This window comes from Pezoporus occidentalis, unplaced genomic scaffold, assembly GCF_034315485.1.
Source record: "Pezoporus occidentalis ecotype Australia unplaced genomic scaffold, CSIRO_AGI_Poc_V1 ctg65, whole genome shotgun sequence".
NCBI classification, from domain to species: Eukaryota; Metazoa; Chordata; class Aves; order Psittaciformes; family Psittacidae; genus Pezoporus; species Pezoporus occidentalis.
Genome location: NW_026915998.1, coordinates 624,949 through 647,250, shown reverse-complemented (window position 1 = coordinate 647,250; position 22,302 = coordinate 624,949). Strand labels below are relative to the sequence as shown.

The window sequence follows — 22,302 nt, the reverse complement described above, 5'->3', positions numbered from 1 at the left end:
TTTTACAGAATATAAATTATATCTATATGTACACAGATAATATAAAATACATACCGAGATAAAATTACATAAAAGAAAGCTGTGTTTGCACTTAAAAAAATGATGAGCCAGCGGCAACATTTTTGCTGAAGTCATCAATAAATCACCAACTGAGCACCAAATCTTCCAGTTGCATTAGAAGAACTTTATAAGTAGTTTTAGCATCAAGTCTCATCTGGAAGCTTCATACTGAAAGTGAAGCTCTGGAAGGTCAGTTTGGTCAGCCTGTTAAAAGTTAGTATGTACATGGTGCAACAGGGACTTGGAAAACTCAGTGCTACAATCCAGAACATATACGGGATTCCTGTAAGACTGATTCAATTGTTTCTCATTACCTGCTGTTGAGGAAGGCAAAGAAGGTCAGGGATCAGCGTTACTTATACATGAAGCAGCATTGCTCATTGTGACTTTGAGCTGGAAAATGTTTGTTTCTCAATCAAAGCAGATACTCCAACAGAGAAAAATAAGGATGAAAACTGTGGATGATACATAACATCTGAGCTCAGCAGTTTCAGACCAGAGAAGTTCAGCAGGGACAAGAGGAGGTTCAGTATTAGTGAGCCAAGGCAGCAGCCACAGGCACTCAGCATTCCTTCTGTGTCTTCACATTCCTAAAATAGATGTCAGTACAAAAATGCAGACAAGGGTAATTGCTCTGTTTCTCTCTTCTGAGGAAGGAGGAATTAGTGACACAGTCCATTATATTCTGCTTTCTTGTTCCAAATGATACAAAGGCTCTGGCGAGTCCCAGGTCACATTTCCATATTCCCTGCTTTATTGTGAGAGGCCTGGGAAACACGACTGATGCTGCTTTCAATAAAGACCTTCAGGCCCTCTAAACCTTTTGCATAGAGGTACTTCAGGTACCAATTCCACTTCTTTCCCTACAAAAACAGAAAGAATAGTCAGATGTGCAGGACATAGCTTTGTCTCTTAGGCCATTCTGAAAAGGTCTGCAAATATCACCTTCCATACTTCGACTATATCCATCCTAGTCTGCAAGTACAGAGGGTCACATCCTGTTTCCACATGCCCATCAGTTATGAATTACACATTCTTAGCCTGAACATGACAAATCGTGATCATCTTTTTTAATTCTGAAGATGTTTCTAAATCCCAATTCTAAGAAGAGCAAAGTCTTTTGGATCAACAGTGAAAATGACAGGAACCAAATTAATCTGGATATTAAAGCCTTCTTTCCCATCACTAGTGGCAGTTCTTCCAGATCAAGTTTGAAGTGCACTATGGTATAGGAAATTAAACTGCCACTGTACTCACTCAGCAGAGGATCCCTGTTCAAGCTGTAACAAAGCTACATATCTATCTCAGAAATTTAATACCAAGTTTGTTGATAATATAAACTCTGCTTCAACTACACCAAAAATAGAACTTGTTCTACAGAGAACAATAAACAGTGTTGTCCTGATACTGCACTGACTTGTGGAGAAGACCGCTACCCACAGATGAGCACGTACAAAACTTCTCAGATGTTGATGTTCCCCTGTAAGACACTGAACCAAAATCTACAGCTGGAATTTTCCCCTTTCAAAATCTTTAAAGAGCATTTGTGGAACTGGTGAATATTCTCACCTCATCCTCTCCTACACAGCAGCTGAAAATTGCCTGTTTTCACTTCATTAAAGCAAGAAATCTTACCCTAATTAAACTGAAGTTGAAGGTGGTATCATCTGGCCAAGCCTTAAGGAGAGGGAATAAAAACAGTATCAAGTCAGATAAAAAGTATATACAGAGTTGCTGGGCCTCTGCTTAGTCCCCTCCTAAATCAGGGATTGTAGGTGTGCAAATATATTCAGAGATTTTTAAATCATGCTTCAAACTGGGCTTCCAGCACCATACCACGTTCCACAAGTGACCAGGTAATGCGAGACCCTCTTGCCCCATTGCTGCAGCATTACTGGACAGCGACAGAAAGTATTTATTTAGCTAACTTTAACCATTGTCTCTCTGTAGTGTAAAAGCCACTCCCCTCCCCTCCAGAGCATTACACATAGATGAGCAAGAGGACAGAATCTACTACATTTAGATTATTGCTTGTGTCCTCCGAGTGTGCTGCAGAGCAGTGCCCTCTGGTGCTCAACACTGATGGGCTTAAGATGGCCCTGCAGCTGAGCATTTCCCCTGGTTTAAGACACACATGTAATGCTGCCAAGTAAAAGCTAGTTTGGTTCTGCAGGAGGAAGAATGCAAAGATCCTCCCATGGGCACCTGGTATACAGTTGAACTAGGTGTTTCTTGAACTTCTGCCATTCAACTGTTTAGGTCACACTGCATATTTTTGTGGGGCCTGATGCACTACTGGGAAGCTTTTACTGAATTAGTAATTTCTTTCCTTATTTAGGTATTCTATCTTCAAAATTATGAGCACGAGTTCACATCTAGAACTGTTACATTCATGATTTCATACCACACAGAGACTATGCAAATTGTGCCACTGATCTCACATACACACACAGAATGCCAGAGCAGTTTTGAAAGCCCAGCTGACTCCACAAGTCAGATACTGTGTTGAGCCATGTCTCTAGAGAAACTGTCAAAACAACATCCAGTGCTGTCAAAGACCCAAACATTGGCCTCTACCATTACCTGCTGCAGGAACTGGACAGCATAGCCTATCATGGCTGGGTGATAGACAATGTTAAAGCTGGTTTTGAATTCCTTCACTCCAGTTTTGTTCAGCAGTTCATCATCCATATGAAGACCTTGAGGATGAGTATCCTTCTGGAATGCATTGGATGTCCACAGACAACCCACCATAGCTGTTATGTACTGGTTGTACTCTTGGTATGTCTCACTGCTGAACCTGAATTGCTGTATTTCCTGAGGGACAAGAACATAAACCAAAAAATAGCATCCTTGAAGCAGTTGTGTGCTCCCTCCAGTCCTTAAAAGAATGTCATCACAACACTTCCCCTCCAAAAAACCCAACTCCTTGCTAAGATCCATTCCAGCACTCATGTTTATCCACAATACCTTTTCACTGTGCTCATTTTCTTTTGCAGCCACCAAGTTGGCGCGATACCTGAGAAAAACAAGCAAACAAACAATAAAGTTGGGGGTCTGTAAGTTTTTACTACCTACCAGTGTTGAAAATAAGCTGGAGGAACATATTAAGAAAGCTTATTTCCTATTCAAGAGAGATCAAACTTTACGGATAAAAAGGAGAGAGATAAAAAAAGAACTCAAAGGGACTTTATCACTTGGCCTTCCCAGGCAGAGCAGTGAGACAGTTATTAGTCTCTTAAATGATGAAGACATGACTAGTGTCCCTGAGACAGTCACCTTATAAAGGCAATAAGTAACTATTGACATACAGCCTTAAAATCAGCAAAGAAATGCAGTGCGTTTTTAAGAAAGGAGTCTTTCACTAAGCAGAGGAACAGAAGCACTGTAAGTAATGCAACGTGACAGCTGCTCTCTATAAGCAGCACTGGCTCCTCTTATTTCCCAGAGACCATCCTGTCATGTTAATTACCCTGCAGATTCCTTGGAGAAAGAGGCCACATGGAGAGGCCTGTGCCAGCTGTCAGCAGTTGGCTGCTCCTTTAACATGCAGCCACTGGAACTAAAAAGGCCAACAGCAGCAGCCATGCTGGGGGGTCCTGCAGAGCTAAACTGTGCTGTCTTTGCACCTGAAAGCGGCACAAGGCAGTCCCAAAGCCCAAGAGTTTGAAGGCTGCAGAAGTGCTTCCTACTCAGCCCATGTAAGCTTTTCCTTATAAATTCTGTAGTCTAGTGGTCAAAGCACAAGAGTGAGAAGTTGTTTACTGCCAGCGATTCCAGCTGGCCGATAAGTTCTCTCAAAATAATATAGGAACTCCTTCCTTCACATTTCAAAGATATGGAAATAATACTAGGAAATATATCAAAACCCTGTTATTTTGGATAATAGACTGGAAAAAAAAAAAATGAAGTGGGAACTACAGCTACAGCATCCTGTATCATGAAAGCTCAGCACAGCTGGAACTTCCACCTTTGCCTTGCATGGTAAGAAAAAGAAGATGACAAGATGATGATAGTTTCATTTCCAAAAGACTCAAAGACAAAATAAGGAGTCCCTATAGCCCACACCATTTGTAGTACCTGTACATAATGTAGCAGAGCTGATTCAAGTTGACAGAATCCATGCCAAGGAGCACTGGGTAGAAAACTCCAGCAGGAGGCATTATCAACAAAGGCATATTGTACTTCAGATATACGTCACACACCTGTAAGAAGGAAGCAAATCGAGGCAGATTAATACTGCCATTAACAAACCCCAAAGGCTTTTAGAGTGAAAGAGCATATGATGTTGCATTCCAGCCAGCTCCAGCGACTTCGCTTAGGAGGGAAAGCCAGGGTGAAGCAATTCCATTTCCTTCGCAATATGGAGATATCATCAGTCCATACCTCAGTCTCTGCTTCAACCACTTAGGGATACCATATGTTTTGTCATGGTTACTCAGAGTCAAACCTACCCAGGAAGGTCACATGGCAGTAAGAGAGAGAATATGAGGAAACTAGAGAAAACGCTTAAGCCTATTTGATGCTCTTAGTTGTCTCCAAGACAAACTGGGGAAAGCTTCGTTTTTTAAGGAGGAAAAAAAAATAAAATCAGGATATGTTGTTTGAAATTGAAGTGAACATTGCTTTTTTCTATAAATCAGCACTAAAAGAGCATGTTATGCCATATTGTTTCTTCCCCTTCCCTTAAGTCACAGTTCATCTCTGATTTAAGAGCAGCTGCTTTCTAGCAGCATATTTAGTTCTGCCTAAGGATGCAAGAGCAACAGTCATCACCTGTAGACCAATCAAGTATTTGGAATATCCTTGTATTTAATCACAAAGTTCTGTAAACTATGAGGAAGACGTTTTCATGGTTTAACTTAAAAAATGCAAATATCCTTTGCGTGTATTGGGATGCTGAAAGCCAGAAATGAACAGGATACATACAGTCTCATAGAAGTCAAGGATGAAGTACAGCAAGAATGTATGATTGCTTTCCAAACGCAAGGCAACCGTAGAGATCATTCCAACAAAGTGGATCAGTTCAGCCACCGCGTTCACTAGTCCAGAGAAAGTTGTATTCCTGCAGCAACGACATGATGCAATGTGAGTATATACACCTCTCTGCAGGCAGTAAAAATGAAACTGAAGTTTATCCTTCTGTACCACAAGCATTCAGCAACATGAATTTGTTCTTCAATATAGCCACTAAATATTGCTACCAATGTTACTACAAACATGACCCAGCTGTCAGTGCTACAAGGATTTCACTTCTGGAAATTTCAATCTTCAGTGTCAATAGAAATCTTTTTAAAGAAAAAGAAGAGCATTGACAATGGCTAATGGATGCAAACTGAAACAGGGAAGTTCAGGTTAGATATGAGGAAGATGTTCTTTACTGTGAGGGTGGTGAAGCACTGGCAAAGGTTGCCCAGAGAAGTAGTGAATGTTCCATTCCTGGCAGTGTTCAAGGCCAGGTTGGACAGAGCCTTGGGCGACATGGTTTAGTGTGAGGTGTCCCTGCCCATGGAAGAGGGCTTGGAACTAAACGATCTTAAGGTCCTTTCCAACCCAAACTATTCTTTGGTTCTTTGACAAGGTAGCTTACAATAGAGCAGAAACATTACAACATTATTAACCTTCTGGTTTTTCTTTATGCTGATAATAGGGTTAGAATATATCACTAAATACACCAGTGAGCAGTGCATGGAACACTGCACTTATTTCATACAAACTTACAAAGAATGGGTTTGGGAGTCAGCTGCTGAATCCAGATGAACCATCTGCCAATTTAACCAGTTCCGCAACAGCCTTTTCAGGCTTTCAAGAACACTGCACTGCAAGAGGCAAAACCAAGAACAGGTTGATAACAATTTACAAAAGTGACTAATACTAAACAAGAAATGCCATAAGAGCTTATATATGCAAAGAAAGATATCAAGAGTTTCTCATGACCACAAAAAGCAGTGAGGTAACTGCATATCCCCTTGATCTGAATGTATGCATTACACAGCTTTTCCTGGAAGATGCGTGCTTCAAATACTGAGTTAAAATTGCAATAAAAAATTGCAAACCAACTACTGTCTTGTGTATCCTCATTTCTTTTTATTTCCAGTGCCTTAGCTTAATTCCGGTTAAAAAAAAAAAGTATTTGAAAGGCACTCAAATTTCCCCAAAAGTTACATTGCAAGTACATGCTTGACCCTCCTCTTTTGAAAGGCACTCAAATTTCCCCAAAAGTTACATTGCAAGTACATGCTTGACCCTCCTCTGGGCACAAACCTCCCCAAAAGTCCCCTATACAATCCCTCAGACTGCTACACCTGGTACAAGTGCAGATACAGTAACAACCGAAACTAAATAGCCACTGTATTCACTTAAATTACCTTAAAGTAAAGGGATGATGTGAAGAAGAGCTGTGCCAGGGGATCGTAGAGATATGATTTAATTTCTGAAAATGAAATGAGAAGACGGCATATCATCTGTGGACAAATTCTGTCATTCAAGATCAGACACTGTCCAGCCTCACTCAGAGGATCACACATACCATACATGCTGTTCAGTGGGATCCAACTCACAAGCCTGAGGATTTGTGATCGGCAGCACAAGCCATCCCAGAGAGGAAGACTCCGATACAGGAACTCTTCACAGGGAGCAAATCCCTCCTACAAAGCAGAAGATGAACATTCAAAAACTAATCTCATATGCCTGCACCTTGCCATGCTCACTTCACCCTGGAGAAAGAAAGAGGCTTACACCTCCTTCCTGACATACAATTCACCAGGACATTCAAATTATAATTCTTAATATCATTCTTAAACTACCTTTCCTGTAGAAAACAAGGTCATCTTCAGAATATTGACTTGCCTTAGGAATGAATATGTTTTATTACTTAGACACTGTCACTTCTCAGAGATACTGATTGAAACAGGTAAGTCCCAAAAGTAGCTTAAGGAAAGACATCATGAAACCCTTTGCCTCCCCAAAGCAGGCACTTACATGTAAGAAACACTGTACCCTGCAGAGAATTTCCAGGAAGTCCCTGAATTCTTCTTCATTTTGGCCATTCTCAACCACACACCAAGTACACTCTAAATAGGAGAGAATACTGTATTCAAATACGAGCACAGCAAGAATTTGCACAATCAGTAATAAAATTCAGTTCTCATCTAATAGGTGTTTTAACATTATGTGATTATCACATTATCACTATAAATCCGAATAGCAAAGTACCATTAGCAAAAGGTGAAAAGCCTCAGACATCCTTCACCTCCCTACCATACAAGGTACTATTAAGTTCCAACCTTCCTGAAGAGTCTGGCCCAACCAATAGTAGAGCCTCAGGTAAACAGATTCATCTTTGGCGCAATTTATGTAGTGAAGCAATAAAGGGTTTGTTAACACTGAACCCATCCGGGAAGGAAACTGCAAGAGAAATGAAGAAAACAAAAAAAAAAGTTATTCAGTATTTATATCAGCAAATTGCCAAAGAAACTCATTCTACCAGAACTGTCCAATCCTTTTACCAGTAACAAGAACATCTCCAGGACTCATTTGTCAAGCCCAGGTAGGACTAGATGCTCTGTTAGAACTAGGCAGCCCACACATTGTTCACATACACACTGGGGTTAGAGGTATAACCTTTGATCTCTCAAAACATTCAGTGACCTCACCAGGACCTTCCAGAAACTCACCTCTAGACGGTGGACATTCTGTAGGAGCTGAGGAAAGTTCTGCAGCAGCTCTACTGGAAAATACTCATCTGTACTGTACAAATCAGTGTTCTTTTCCCTGACCCCTTCCAAATGACTTCCGTTTGTACTGCTTGCAGGAATCACCAACTGGGCATTCCATTTCTTTAGAAAAGAAACACAAAAGAATAGCAATGACTGTTTCCAATGCAATCAAGTGCAGTGCTTCCATAAAGACTGCATTTTTCAAGAAAGGCTTTCATTATAATGGGAATAGCAGATTTCTGTATAGCTCCTCCACCCTTCCCAGTGCTGAAATAAAGCCAGACTCAATTATTTGCCAATATTCATAAAGAAAACAGCTCCTTGGCACCTTCTAAGGTCTACCTTAAGTCCACAACCTACCCTTTTCTGTGACCGAGGTTGAGCTGCGCCTAAAAACAGTGGCTGGGGCACTGGAGAGTTTTCCAGCCTTCTTTGCCTTATTGTTTTGATTGCTGCTTTCCATGGGTCCTCTGCATTCTTGAAGTAAATCTGAAAACATAAAGCAGATATCTATGCAAGAAGCCAAACTAAGACAAAGTGACAGAAAGATCAGTTTCTATTCTGATAAATGTCACCACAGGGTTTATACACTCAACACTGCTTGACAGACCAAGCAGCAGTGGTCCTCAGTTTCATTACCTTTTGCCTGTAGTTCAATAGTTATGCTTCTGAAATGATGTCCCCCCTTTTCAGAAAAGATCTCTAACACTTCAGATTAATAATCCTTATTCAGATAAATCAGTAACTCATACAGTAAATCTCAAGTATACATTGAAATAAAAATTACCAAGGTATGCTTATACCAAGTTACTGGGAAGGCTTCCCAAATTCAGCATCAGTGATATCCACCAAACAGAAAAATGCAGGGAGTAACCAAATTCTCAAATTAATCTAGATACTACACAAAATAAAAATTGGAAAAATGAACCCAACAGCTTTTCTGCATAAAACTTATTTTCTGTCACTTCAGTTGCAATCAGTTTGTAAATTCTAACCGAGTGCTAAAGCATCACACAAGTATTCATACCAGTTTCAGCACAGGTAATCAGGGCTTTAATCGCAAAAGTTAATATAGTGTGCCCATAAAAAACAGTTGAAGATGGTTTTGGGATTTAACCTTCACCACTAAATCATGCTATAGCTTAAATGGAAAGCTCAGTACAGTGTTGTAAGTATTGCTTCCAAGTAGACTAAATCTAACTCCTTACCTGTGTTTTTGTAGGAAGGGTTATGCTCACCAGCTCAGGACAAAAGAGCTTGTAAAGTGATAGCAGAGCCTGCAAATGAGGCCTCATTCCCTGCCAAATGCAGAAGAAGAGGAAAAACATGTGGGGTATGTTTTTAATGTAGAAAACCACATACTGTATTCTAGAAGTAAAAACCCACCACTGATTAATAAAAGCTTTCTAAAGCTACACGTCAGTAAATGACCATAGATGAACAACTGAAAATGAAAGGAAGAGCAGAAAACGTCAATGAAATACCACAGGAAGAGGACTGAAGAAGGAACTTTCTGTAATCATAACTAATAAGAAGGAATTTAACAATCAAAACTATAACAAAATTGTCTGCCATCTAGCTGCTCAAAAATATATTTTTTTCTAACAAAGATCACAGATCCTCCACAATCTTATATTTGAGTCATGTTTGATACCACTTGAAAAAGATTATTAGAAAATTAAAGATCTTAAGAGATAAATGAAGCCACCTCTTGCTTCAAGGATTTTACTACACATAGGCATAAAATGTATAGCTGTGTGCATGTCATTGCATGTGCTCACAAACACAAATGAAAACTAGGCAGTCACATGCAAGACAGACAAGCCCTAATGCTACAAAGACTACAACGTACAGTTCCAGTCTAACCCTGTCCTCAGACACTAAGCCCCTCTCTGCTCCACTCTGTAAGGGCATCAGTCTTACAAGCCACATTATTAACCACAGGTCAAACTCTACAAGATTTGAAATAAACTCACCGTTTTTGCTTGGAGGTCAAGCAGTCTCCTAACCCGAAAAGGCTTGACTGGAGATACAATTAAGAACATAATGGAATTTAAAAAACACTGCATCAGACATTTAAGCAAAAAACTAAATACCCTGTTTGTTATAGAAAGCCATTGCAAAAGAAGCAGAACCTTATTCCTAATAGACAGGCTAATAGATAGTTTCCAATTCAGAAAATGCTACACGTATCAGACTGAACTACCACTACCACTCATACTTCCTGCCTAAAAAGCAATATATTGCCTGGTCACTGCATTAGCTCCATTGGAAGGAAAGTTGATGCCAGCAAAGACAGTAGGAAACAAAATGGTATTCCACCTCATACAACTGGATTGACTCACCATTCTCCTTCCTGGTGAGCAAGTAGAGCACATGGCAGATGTAGGGGCACTGCAAAGAAAAGGCAGTAATGAAATATCCTGCTGGTGCTGCTGACCACATTAAAGCAACATAAAGGATTCACAAGCAAATGTTGGTTTATTCAGTTGACTGCCTCAGGTCATCCCTGTGTCCCCATGGGGCAGAGCACACTCTACTGCCCTTAGGAAACAGCATGGGTTTTAGTGTCACACATGTCAATTTTATTCAGAAACATTATCTGCACTATGAGCAGTCCCTATAGCACTCAAGCTGTTCAGTGAGTTGTTGTTCAGTGTTCAGTGTTGAATCTTGTTATGGGAAACATGGTCTGGTTATTTTAGGAGTCAGCAGTGGAAGTACAATCACATTTTCAGTAAGAAAGGCACCTTAGAATCAAAATAATTCATTAGAGTTTCTATAATTGAGGCTGCAAGGGGCTTAAACCACTTTCACACCAACTTTGGTGCACTCCCCAATTGGCCCATCATGCCTGAAAATGCTGTTTTAAACAGTAAGAACTTATATCCAGTTTTATGAAAAGAATATAACTAATGCTCACCTAAAACCATTAAAAACTTTGCAAGAAATATAACTCAATATAAATTCAGAACTTTTTGACCACAAAATATCCTAAACTGAAAGAATAGCTGCTTAACATGACCACCCAGATCATCTTAATGTGAACTGAATCCAAACATTTCAATATTCCAGGACCTGGGTTTTACAGTTGTCATATAAGAGAAATGTCCTGATTGTTCATTTTCATTTAAGCTACATTTCAAATCAGTTAAGTGAATTGGCATTGAGAGTTTCTCACCTTTAAATCAACATTGCTCTAAAAGGTTGTTTTCTTTTTGCCCGAGGTATGCAAGTCAGTTTCACCCCAGAAGCAGGAGACTTCACCTGCTTATGTGTGACACCAAAGGCATTCCCAGAGATGCAGCAGCATAGTTACTCTTGGGAATTTAGACCAAGTATACTGCCACTCTGATGCAAAACAGCAATTCTATAAACAAGCAAACCACCGCATTGAAACTGAAATAATCCTTCAGTACCTCCCTGGTTCTGAAGCTAAATCACCCAGCAATCTTCAAAGGCAAAATGAAAAACCACAAAATAAATTCCAGGCATCAGAAAATGGTCTCTAACCAACAGCTACTTCAGACTAATTCTAAACATGAACATGAATACTACTAATGAACATTTAGGTTTTTGTCAATTCCATATATTCTCCAGCTCTCCTTACCATCTTCTCCTCTTGCAAGAAGAAAAAGAAGAAACCATAGAGGGCATGAAGGTCTTCCTTGTGATCAATGAAGTCAAAAACTGTGATCAGCCATCTTAAAAAAAGCACCTGCATAGAGGAAAAAAAACGGTATTACATTAAGTGATGGGCAAACAGCAGCCAGACCAGTCACTAGCCAGTTCAAGAGACAAAATCATTAAGGATACATGCTACTCTCAAGGACAACACAAGTACAGATGAACAGAACTGGGCTAGTTCAAATGTGTAAGAATGTATGCCAAGAACATCAACTGCCAAATCAGAATCAAAAAAGCAGCTCAGTTCTGAATATGTGATGACCCTCAGATGTGATGTGAGGGCCCCTCACTACAAGGAAGATATTGAGGTGCTGGAGCATGTCCAAAGAAGGGCAACAAAGCTGGTGAAGGGTCTACAGCACAAGTGTGTTGAGGAGCAGCTGAAGGAACTGGAGTTGTTTAGTCTGGAGAAAAGAAGGCTCAGGGGAGACCTTATCACTCTGTACAACTACCTGAAATGAGATTGTAGCAAGGTGGAGGTCAGTATCTTCACACACGAACTGTGCTAATTTCCACTCATGCTTAAATAGCATTCTCTGTTCCCACTGCTGTTTCAGCAATGGGAATGTCTGCCAATCTTCCTAAAGGACAGTATCTTTATGTAAGACCTTCTACATTAAAACCTCAGGATTTTTGCTTCCTGAAAGAAAAAATCTGTCTTCATCATTCCTGGGCAGAAGCAATAACTGCTGTAAACATTTACTGAGTTACCTGGATGTTGCTTGAGCATTTGCTAACACAGAGCCATGATACAGCTGAAACCACAGAAGTTTCTGGTACTACTGACTCTGGAATCAGGCTCTTCAGTAAACGAGTATTCACTGTATCAGCTGGAAAACAAACAATTTAAAATAAGATGGTGCTTATGAACAGGATTCCTCAATATGGTTCTGCAGCTTGGCTCAAAATTCCCTCTAAACAAGACTATTCAGCACTTCACTGCTTAAAGTAAGAGGGTACATGAATCTACTAGAGACTTACCTACACCTCAAAATGATGAGAAATATTTCTTTCCAGCTTAAAGAAAATGGAATATTATTTTAATACTGAAACAGCTTTTAGACTCTTGGCAAGACAACCAAAAGTAATACAAGCTTCTGGTAATACAACTAATTTCTCAGCAGGAGTATATGACTGTAAGCCAAACATCAGCAGATCAGTGTTCTAGGGAGGTCAGCAATTTAAATCAAGAAAAGCACAACACTGCTTGCGTAATGGAGAAAGAATCCTGTATGCTCCTCTTGGGTTGGAAGGGAAAGTTTAGGGTTGTTTTTTTTCATTAAGCATTTCATTATTTAGAAGAATAAATGTTGGCCGCCATGTCTAAGAAAGCAGCATGAGATCTACCCTCACAATGCTGAATTGATTGTTAGGACAGCATTTTAATTTGGGCAATTTTCACTAAAGCAACAAGTCCATTTGTTCAATTATTTTGATCTCGGGTTAAAGAAAGCTACACAGTTACAACAAGGAACAGACACAATGTCACAATTTCAGCCTTTCAGACGCCTGCAACTCTGGAATAAGGAAACCAGCTTTTAAATAAATATTTGTAACACGTAATTGATTTTTGGGATACCACCCCCCTGGAGCAAGAACCGAGGTTATTTTTCATGTGAACTCAGGAATTATACTGATGCACCTCAAAGATAATTGTATACTGAAGTACCTAACAGTACCGTCCCCATAAACACACTAACTCTAGCAGATTTGATGGGGGGGGGGGGGGGGGGGGGGGGGGGGGGGCAGAATAAAAGACATACACAGAAGACACATTAACAGTATAAAAACATTTACCAAGTTTGCCACAGAGTGCTGTGCTTAGCAATACGTTAAATGCTTCAGGGGGTAACCCTCTTTGCAGGGCAATGCTTTCCACAGTAGCCAAGTGTCTCTGCAGAGCACTGCTCCTTTTCAATGAGACACAGTCTTGAACTAGCAAAAAAAAAAACAAAACAAAAATAAAAAAACACAACATGACAAACAAGAATGAAAACTTCTGAATCAAAAATGAACCATTTAAAACTTCTTTGAACTGTCCCTACAGCTATTGGGTTTTGTTGGGTTCATTACATATTAACAGAAAGGGAAAATCCTTTTAAGACATTAAAGAAACGTTACAAAGTTCAGGCATTATAGGGGGAAAACAGCAGATAAAATTAGATATTTTAAAAAATATTACTATTGCTGTTATTAAGAATTTAGTTGTTATCTTTTCAACCTTGGGCAGCTAACCTGAAAGCTGCTCTTACCTTTTGCAAAGTAGCTCAAAGCTGGCTCCAGTGAGTCTTCTTGCTTGCTGTAATTTTCCTGGTCATCGAGAGATTGATGATCCTGAACACTCTTTTCAGGGTCAATTCTCCCCACTTTTAACCATGCAGAGAGACCAGACTGGCTTTTCTGGTGCTGTTGCAGAGGCTCCTTTGGGGTCTTAGAACTCTTACTTTGCAGCATCTTTTCAGACTCCCATCTGAGATTGAAGAATTTTACTCATTTCTCACATGGGTTCCAATCCTTCATTACAAAGAAGCAAGAAAATAGATAAACCTCCAACAACTGAAGAACAGAGAGCCAATTCCCTGCAAGAAAAGAATAGCTTTTAGAGGGATCCTACATAATGTAACAGCATAACTTCTGAAGAAGTCATTTAGAGCCACCTGCCTCCCAGAGGTCATACAATATATTCAGAAGATGCACAGATAACAGTGTGTCAAAACTCCATTCTTTTCTTTGATTCAAACGGGGAAGAAAACAAACCACAGGTAAAAGTTAACACAAACTCCTTTCAATTGTAAATGATATAACATTTCATATAGAGGTTTGACCCAAAACCTAACATAATCAGATACTTAGCAAAACACAATCCACAGTTTTCTTCCAAGTTTCATCACGTGTATTACGCATGTCAATATAAACTGCCAACATGTCATGCTTTCCTGCAAGCAACGTACAGATTTTAGATGATCATAACAACATTTATCTCCCTATTTTACAAAATTTAGGTTCTTCTGCAACTTTTTTATGTAACAGCCAAGATTGAAAACCATATATTTTTGGCAAACTTCCCAGTGAAGCAGAAGAGCTACCAACACTGCAGAACTGCCTAGCCCTGGGTGAAATGAAACCATGAAAAGCAGCATTTTTCTCCTCAGTACACTGGAGAGATCAACCTTTTACTCACAAAACATAAAGCTTTGCTACAGCTTCCTAGATTTGTTAGTATGATGCATGTCCCTGGATTGCTGGAGCCCATCTTTTGCTTCCAAGCTTTCCTGACACAATAAACAAAAATGATTTTCCACTTATACTCTACTCCCTCTTCAGCTCTCACTTTCCTAGGACATTAGTATTATCCCTATTTTCCTACAGGTTTGTCACTAACTTCTCCGTGCAGCATACCAAGAACAAGTCTCTGGCTAGGAACATCAAGATGATATACACACACAGGGTATTCACAGTTACAAATGACAACTACTGACTTCAGGTGAAAGGTATCCCCCCGTATTAAAGGACAATACCAAGCACATCACAACTCCCACAAAGATGCTTTACATGATGGTGACCAAGAATAACTGAGATGCTTCAGAACACTGAAAATTCCTGATAGCAACTACCCCGTTCTTGGATTGACATGATACAAGAGTTACAGAAGACCCCAAACGCTGGAATCTTGCTTGTTGCATCTTTAACCACCTGAGCATGCTCTAAGCAGTTCAGGAACCAGAGGAAGCCAACAGCCCTCATTTATCACACCCGCAGTACAGAGTCCTTGGCACCTCCACCTGGTTTTATGGGTTTATTTAGTTTTCTTTTGTTTTGCAGTATTTCTACCAGAAAGGCTTGGTGGGTTCGAGCAGGTCACCAGACTTTAGGGCAGAAGTACCACACAGGCTGTAACACCAGTTCTTACTAACAGCGAGCCCACCACCACACAGCGGTGGGTATCCACTCTTCCACACGGATACTGGGCACGAATATCCCCTCCCCTCCCCCCAGCCGACACCCTTCTCCCTCCGGCTGCCCCCGGAGGCCGCAGCAGAGCGGACGCGGCCCTGAGGGAACGGAAAGCGACAAGGCCCTCCCGGCCCAGCTCCACCGCCGCGCTCGGACACGCCGGCTCCGTAGCCCCAAAGGCGGCTGCCGCTGCCGCTGCCGGGGTAAGAAGCCGCTCCGAGGCTACCCCGGCTGCCATACCCGGAGCCCCGACAGTTACCTCACTTAGCGCCAGCACCAACCGCCCTTCAGTTCAAACCTCCGCGCATGCGCACATCGCCCGCGCAGGGCGGGCCCGCCCAACGGGCGCCCCTCCTCTTCCTCTTCCTCCTCTTCCTCGTCCTCCTCTTCTTCGTTCTGTTTCTTTTCCTTCTTTCTCTTTCTCCTTTTCTTTTCCTCCTCCTCCTCCTCTGGCCGAGAACGGCGGCGCCACCGCCGTGCCCAGGGTGGCTCTGAGCATGCGCAGTGGCGCGGCGGCGGGAGGCAGATGGCGGGGGGTATTGAAGCGCGAAGGGTTGGAGCTGTGATAGAGGTGATGGGGTGGGATGGGATGGTTCTTTTTTTCCCCGTTTTTAACAGAGGATGGAGATGTTGGGCCGGTCCTGCGGGTGGGTCAGCGGTTCTGGGGAGCCCTGGGGGAGGCTGCAGGACAGGCACCCCTCCTGTGATAGGTCTTGGCAGTGGGGAGGGAAGCATGGCGCTAGGAGGTGCCTGCCCTCAGTAATGGGGTGAGACTGAAAGGACCTGCAAAGGTCAGCCAGACCAACCCCCTGCAATGATGGGCTCGGAGATGAAGAAAGAAAGGGGGAAAAAAAGAGTAAATGGGCGTCGTTGACTTACAAAGGGACTAAATCAGTTCTTGGTGACTTACAACCTCGAGCAAGCAAAGATGCTTCCACAGTTTGCTGATGCTGGGGGACAAGGATGGAGGTCAACCCAATATAGATAAACACAGAATTCTTGTTACCCAAATGAGTTTTGTATTCCTCCCTAATAAAGATCACGTTGCTGCTGGCAGTCAGTAATTTATACTGCTGCAAATGTGAAAAGGGGATGGTTTTCAGAATTCACTTATAGTCTGAAGGTTTTGCAACGATAAGTTTTGCTATGTGGAATATTCTTACATTTAGTACGGCATCTCTACAGGTTTCACTGAGGAACGTTACAAAAGGCAAACACGAACACTTGCAGCAGGGGTAGATGCATGTATCAGGGGCAGCTGGCCAAAAGGCTGCAGTTCACCTCAATTCAACTCAAAAGTTGAGTATTTTGAGTAGGAAAACGCATCATGGTGGGGGCTGAGTGGGTGATACTTGCTTTTGCATTAAAAAGTGATTAATGAGTCAGGGCATGGTAGATGAATTGCATTTTGGAAAGTAAAGCAAATCCTATATACATTTGGGATGGCCTTGAGGTAGTCTGTAAAGGTGAGAGATTGCCTAAGAAAGGTGGCCTGTTTGTAGTTTCCTTTGTGCAGGGTGCATATCTGATAAGAGAGAAATAGTCACTCTTAGGGGCTCTAGGAGGAAGATTTTTCAGCACATATATATTATAGACATATTTGGGATTACAGCTGTTTCAGCAGCAAATTTCGAAGAAAACTGGATATACTGTGTACGAACATCCATCATTAATTCTTATACAGACATAATACGTTTTACCGGAGTTTTAATCTTTTCTTGCTGACACATTGTACTGAAGCAGAAATTTATCTGAGACTGTTTCATGATCAAGCACTTGTTTCAAATGCCTGTGGTTATTGATGTAAAGCCCAGTAATATTCAGATGGCTTTGATCCTGCATCACCTTATCTTCCCCTGAAATCCCCCGATACGATTCTGCTCATTTTAGGGGCAGTGTTTGAGCATAGGAAAAATACTTTCAAATGTGTCTCTTGAAAAAAAAAATAGATAATTTTTTTTTATCAAGACATTTTTCTCCATATTTCAAAAAGTTTATTAATGTGAGGAATTAAGAAAACAAGGAAAAACTGAAAACAGACAAACATCAAGAAAAACAGTCTCAGAGGTAACACATGCTTCTTATGACACTCCAAGGTTTCAGATACAACACACGGATTCAGGCTCTGTTGAGAGGACTTCCCCCGGCTCACCAAAGCTGCATGGGATAAACAGCAAGGTACCTGGACATGTTCAGACCCTCATCTATCAGCAGCAACCAACAATTCTATAAAGCTGCAGTAGTTGTGGAAAAAGGAATCTTGTTCTTGGAAGGAAATAGGGAGCATGATGCTATTTGCCAACAGCAGACAGATCTTTTGAGTTCATTGAGCAGTTCTGCTCCCCATCCCCTCACCAGGGATCCTTCCTTTCTGCAAAGAAGGGTAAAGAGGTGCCATTGCCTTGTGTGAAGTGGGCAAAAAATGACTTTTATCAGGCCACTGTCCCAGTTTTAGAGCCTCTGCAAAGTGTGGAAGTTGAGAAAGATGTAAATAGGGCACCCCATGCTTTCCCTAGATGTCCAAAGAAGGGACTGGGCACAGAGGAAGCAGCCCCTAAGGGACCCCTCTCTTAAACACAGGAGCACTTTTATGCTTGGTAGGGTCCTTTCTCCCCTTGACCATGGAGAAGGAAACATAGATTTGTGGATGGGGCTACGCAAGCCAGCACAGGGTCATCCAGCTTATGTTCTACCCAGCTGCTGCTGCTGAGCCTGCCATATAGCAGAAGTGCTTCCAGGCCAGGTTTCAGCTGTTACTCAGGATGTGTTCTCCCCAGTGCAGCAGTGCCAAGCTAGCACTGTCAATGATTACCTGTCCAAGTCTTTGCCTATGCTCTCAGGCTGGTTTTGCAGCTTCTGCTGACGCCAGCATACTCCAGCCAGGCTGTTCACTGCCTCCAAGCTATCCCAGTGAAAGCTAGCTTGTGTTTATCTACATTACAGGGCAGCAGCAAAAGCAAGACTACAGTGCACACATACCACGTGTCTCTCAGACCCCAAGTGCAACTTTATTTAGACAGACGAAAAAATATAAATAGGTAAATAAAAAACAATTTTTTTCTGGGTGATTTTCAGGAGAGAGCTGCCTCGAGGGTCCGTATTTCTCACACGCACTCAACTAGGATACCTTCATTTTGCCTTTCTCAGGAGCTGCTTCATTGATGAGTGGCTGTTCATCCCCATTCACTGACAGCATCCTCTTTTCTGGCGGCTGCTCCTCTGGCTGGCGGGCAATCAGCAGGCGACAGGTAAGCAGGATCCCAAAGACCAGAGCATGGGCATAACGCTTGAGTGGATCCCCCACTAGCTGGTGGAAAAAGAGCACAGCCAGCACAAGGAGAAGGAGGAGAAAATTGGCCACGTCTTTGGGGCGACCGGGCACCAGTGTCATGACAATGCCACACGCCACTTCTAGGGCACCAATGCTCTTGCGGAGGAGGATGGAGCTGACTCCCATCTTCTTCAGCATGGGGAGGGCCCGCACGTAGCTTTTGTATGCTCGCTTCTGAAATCAAGCAGTAATAGAGTAGAACGCCACAATGTGAGAAAGTAAAGGCAAAGGTGAATTCCTTTTAAATAGACTGCTGTATAGTATGACCTAAGGATCACTTCATACATCACCCTCTGGCACAATACCCAGTCTGTACCCCTAAAGCTTCTGTTGGGGGAATATTAATACCATCAACCTGCAATTCCCCTTTGTAAATTATTGCCTCCTTGCTGGAAAACAGTACTGCAGCCTAACACCCATCTCTGGAGCTAGGACCAGGCCAGGTGTACCCTCCTCTCCTGAAATCTGAAGTTACAATTGCTAGAATTAGCAATGCAGAACCATGTTGTTAAAAAAAAAAGTACCTCTCTCCAGGAGTAGCTAGTCCCTAAGTAAATAACACACCTAGTCCCTGCAAAGCCAAGGCATAGCAAGGAAAAAGAGAAGTCTCTTTCTACCTCGCAGCAACTTACAATATCCTAGTGTTTAGGAGCAGTACAATCTTAGCATGACACTATACATGAAAGCTGAGATTCAACAACCCTATTTTGTGCTTATATACCTTTGTGATCCTTTCTTTCCTCAGGTGAAAGCAAACTGACCTGTGATATCCTCTGCTTCCTGGTTTATGCTGGGTTTAGAAGCAGTGTAAGTTGGAAGACTAAGCCTCCTTACACGGCTGCCTCATTGTTTCAGAGAAGAAACAACCTCTGTCCTTACACACATTTAAGTTCTTGCATTTGAACATTAGGTGCTTGGGGGCTAGTTGGGTTTGTTTTCTTTTTCAATTATTTCCTTTTATATATATTTTAATAAAGCTCCTAGCTATTGAGACACTGAAATTATTTCCACTTACACTTGAGTATACTGTCCCTGTGGATACTCTTGCCACTGTGCTGCTTTCTAATCAGGGAGAGGGAAATGGAAGTCAAATCTCTGGTACAGAGCTGTTCAGCTCCCACAGGCACTAATCCCATTGTACATTTACTTCCATGTGGTTTTGGAAACCTGCACTAGAGGCACACAGAACTTCCCTACTTCTCTGTAAATTTTCCTGCTTTCTCCTAAGAGGATCTGGCACTTCAAAAATACACAGCTAGCAAGTAATTGAAGATCTCATGACACAGTTACTCCAAGTGTATTTATTAATAAGAATGGATTTTAAACCATCAGTGGATGAAACCTCTCCTCAGAGCAGAGTACAGTTGTGAAAGATACAGCTCTTTAAAGAAATGCACTATCAGCATGTCCTAGAGTACTCTGGTATTTGAAGTATTTTAATAGACAAACTAGTGTGTCTGGCATTTGCTGAATGAAAAGCTTCAAGTTTGGTGTTGCAGGTAGGTAACAACGGTTCTCTTATTTGCCTGGGGCAAGAAGCCATGCTTATTGATGAGCAAAATCAGGTTTTCACTGTCTCTATTACATGGCAGACCACCCTGGTATGCAGCATAGCAAAAGCATGAAAGCCTAATGAGCCGTGAACATGTTACAATATGAGCCTGATAAGAATGATAGAAGAATGATGGTGCTGTGTAACAGCAGTGCCTCTGTGTTGTCTTTCTAAAAATGGAGATCATTCCTAACTGTAGGCCTGGCTCTTGGTAAAGCAGAAAGGGAGAGGGAAGTGAAATATTTTACAGAGCAAGGATTTTGCAATGCAAAGTCTCAGTGCTGTGTTCTGTCCCTTATGTACCAGAAGCTTAAGAGCCTTGTTTCTTGGGCGTTTCATCTCTGCCTCTTGCTCCCGAGTCTCTTCTCGGAGATTCCTCTCTGTGAGATCCCTGTGCTGGGCTGCAGATGAGGCACTGCGATTCAGATGTTACCTGAGAGCTAAGCAAAAGCAGCTGGGCAGGTGGAGCAAGGGGAGAGAACAGAATGTGCTGGAAACTTCTAGCCCTGTATTTTCAAGGGGCACAAAAATTATACCAGTGCATTTCAGCCACTGCAATAAATGTGACAGGGGCCAGCAGGAGCATAAACAAACATGGACAAGGCAGCAAGATGTGGCAGCTGCCTGCCTGCAGCTTGCAGCCAGCAAAGCTCTGCAGCAGGGTTGGCCCTGGGCAGGGATGAGCAGCACTAGCTCACCAGCTGGGAAATGCACACAGTGACTTCCCTATCCTCTCCTCACCCCTTTCCATTAGGCAGAAGGAGGAGAGGCTTATTTCCCAGGCTAATGATAAGGTGACTATTAATAATATCTTCTTCTGCCAGCTAAGAATCTCAAAGCATTTCACAGGCATGAATTAATCCCTGCTCAGTCTGGTGAGGTAGGGACAGTCAGTGTCATTATCCTTGCTTTACAGCACAGAATTTTGAGCATGACAACCTGGCTGCCAAAGCAGGCATCTGATTTTTCCTACCCTCAGTCCAGGGGTAGGTATTCCCTCAGGGATCAGCTGTACCTGCCTGCTACATGTCTGGCACTTCTACAGACCTGCCTTTTCTGAGACCCTTGCATCCCGATATTTTGCAGGCATTGGTGTCCTCCTTCCCTCCCCTCCACAAGAGGTTTCTCCATGGATACACTCAGACAGAGCCCAGCGACGGCTGCCAGGATATCCATGGCAATGCGTATTACTTGTGTCCATCAAATAGAGAGACAGATAAGCTTCTTCCTTCTCCCCCCCATCGCTCAGCGTCCCGGAGCAGTCACCCTCCGTATATCCCACTGCAAACAGTGCTTCTGCCGCAGGGTTGAGGAGAAGACAGCCCCCATGTTTCTCCCTCCATGTTGCCGCTGCCGTACTCACCATCTCATTGTAGGCATCTCTGCTGAGCCGAGGGGTCAGTTTGATGGTCCCCATAAAGACGAAGAAGAGCCCCAGGGCCACCGAGAGGGCGACTATGGTGATGGTCCTGGGGGATGCCATGGAGGTGCAGGGAACGAGTCCTAGCGAGGCCTTCTCGCTGTGGCTGCCCGCCCGAACGGGAGGCTGTCAGCCACCATTGAAGGAGATGAGGAATAAAGCTGCAGAGGCAGCAGGATGACAGCGGGAGGGGAATTCAGCCTCCTCCGCTCAGCAACCTCCGGGTCCTAATGCCCCGCAGCCACGCAGGCAGAGCCAGGCAGCTCTAGCACCTGCCAGGCAATGAGTATTCTCACCCCTCCTACCATGAAGTCATCCTCTGTTTCCTTGAACGTTGCATACATTACACACAGAAAGCCGAAACTGAGCCAGTTCTAGGGATGCAGGATGCACAAAGCATAGTGCAGTTGCTAGGAAAACAAGGACGTGCTAGCAGAAGGCAGGGGAGCAACCTGCTGTGGAGTGGTCAGAGGTCCCTTGAACATAGGCGGCTTTCAGTTTCAGGTGCTCAGGCACTAATTTATTAAGCAATATGGGGGTTTATTGCTGTGTATTTGTCCCCAAATAAGCAAAAAAAGAT

The 22,302-nt window shown here is 42.5% G+C and overlaps 2 protein-coding genes and 1 long non-coding RNA gene across 5 annotated transcripts; 1 reads left to right on the top strand and 2 right to left on the bottom strand.

Annotated features, from left to right (window-relative positions):
- CENPI (centromere protein I) lies at positions 1-14,085 on the bottom strand. 2 transcript variants are annotated; one of them, XM_062640395.1, is made up of 20 exons: positions 13,718-14,085; positions 13,263-13,400; positions 12,177-12,295; positions 11,389-11,496; positions 10,124-10,172; positions 9,755-9,801; positions 8,987-9,076; positions 8,139-8,267; positions 7,737-7,898; positions 7,347-7,467; positions 7,042-7,133; positions 6,590-6,707; positions 6,429-6,493; positions 5,782-5,879; positions 4,990-5,125; positions 4,141-4,265; positions 3,031-3,079; positions 2,644-2,877; positions 1,696-1,737; positions 1-923 (listed from the first exon to the last, which is right to left on the bottom strand). In XM_062640395.1, exons 1-20 carry the CDS (start codon positions 13,917-13,919, stop codon positions 792-794), a joined length of 2,256 nt encoding a protein of 751 aa, XP_062496379.1. In that variant the 5' UTR covers positions 13,920-14,085; the 3' UTR covers positions 1-791. The 2 variants fall into 2 exon arrangements, with proteins under 2 accessions (XP_062496379.1, XP_062496380.1); XM_062640396.1 differs by lacking the exon at positions 13,263-13,400.
- A 2,499-nt stretch (positions 14,086-16,584) lies between these two features.
- LOC134175052 (uncharacterized) lies at positions 16,585-19,738 on the top strand. 2 transcript variants are annotated; one of them, XR_009968878.1, is made up of 4 exons: positions 16,591-16,717; positions 18,363-18,457; positions 18,567-18,667; positions 19,496-19,738. It is a non-coding gene; the product is annotated as an uncharacterized LOC134175052 (long non-coding RNA). The 2 variants fall into 2 exon arrangements; XR_009968879.1 differs by lacking the exon at positions 18,363-18,457 and having other exon boundaries at positions 16,585-16,717.
- On the bottom strand, positions 18,403-22,066 carry TMEM35A (transmembrane protein 35A). The gene is made up of 2 exons (XM_062640490.1): positions 21,666-22,066; positions 18,403-18,924 (listed from the first exon to the last, which is right to left on the bottom strand). Exons 1-2 carry the CDS (start codon positions 21,783-21,785, stop codon positions 18,538-18,540), a joined length of 507 nt encoding a protein of 168 aa, XP_062496474.1. The 5' UTR covers positions 21,786-22,066; the 3' UTR covers positions 18,403-18,537.
- Between the last annotated feature and the right edge of the window lie 236 nt (positions 22,067-22,302).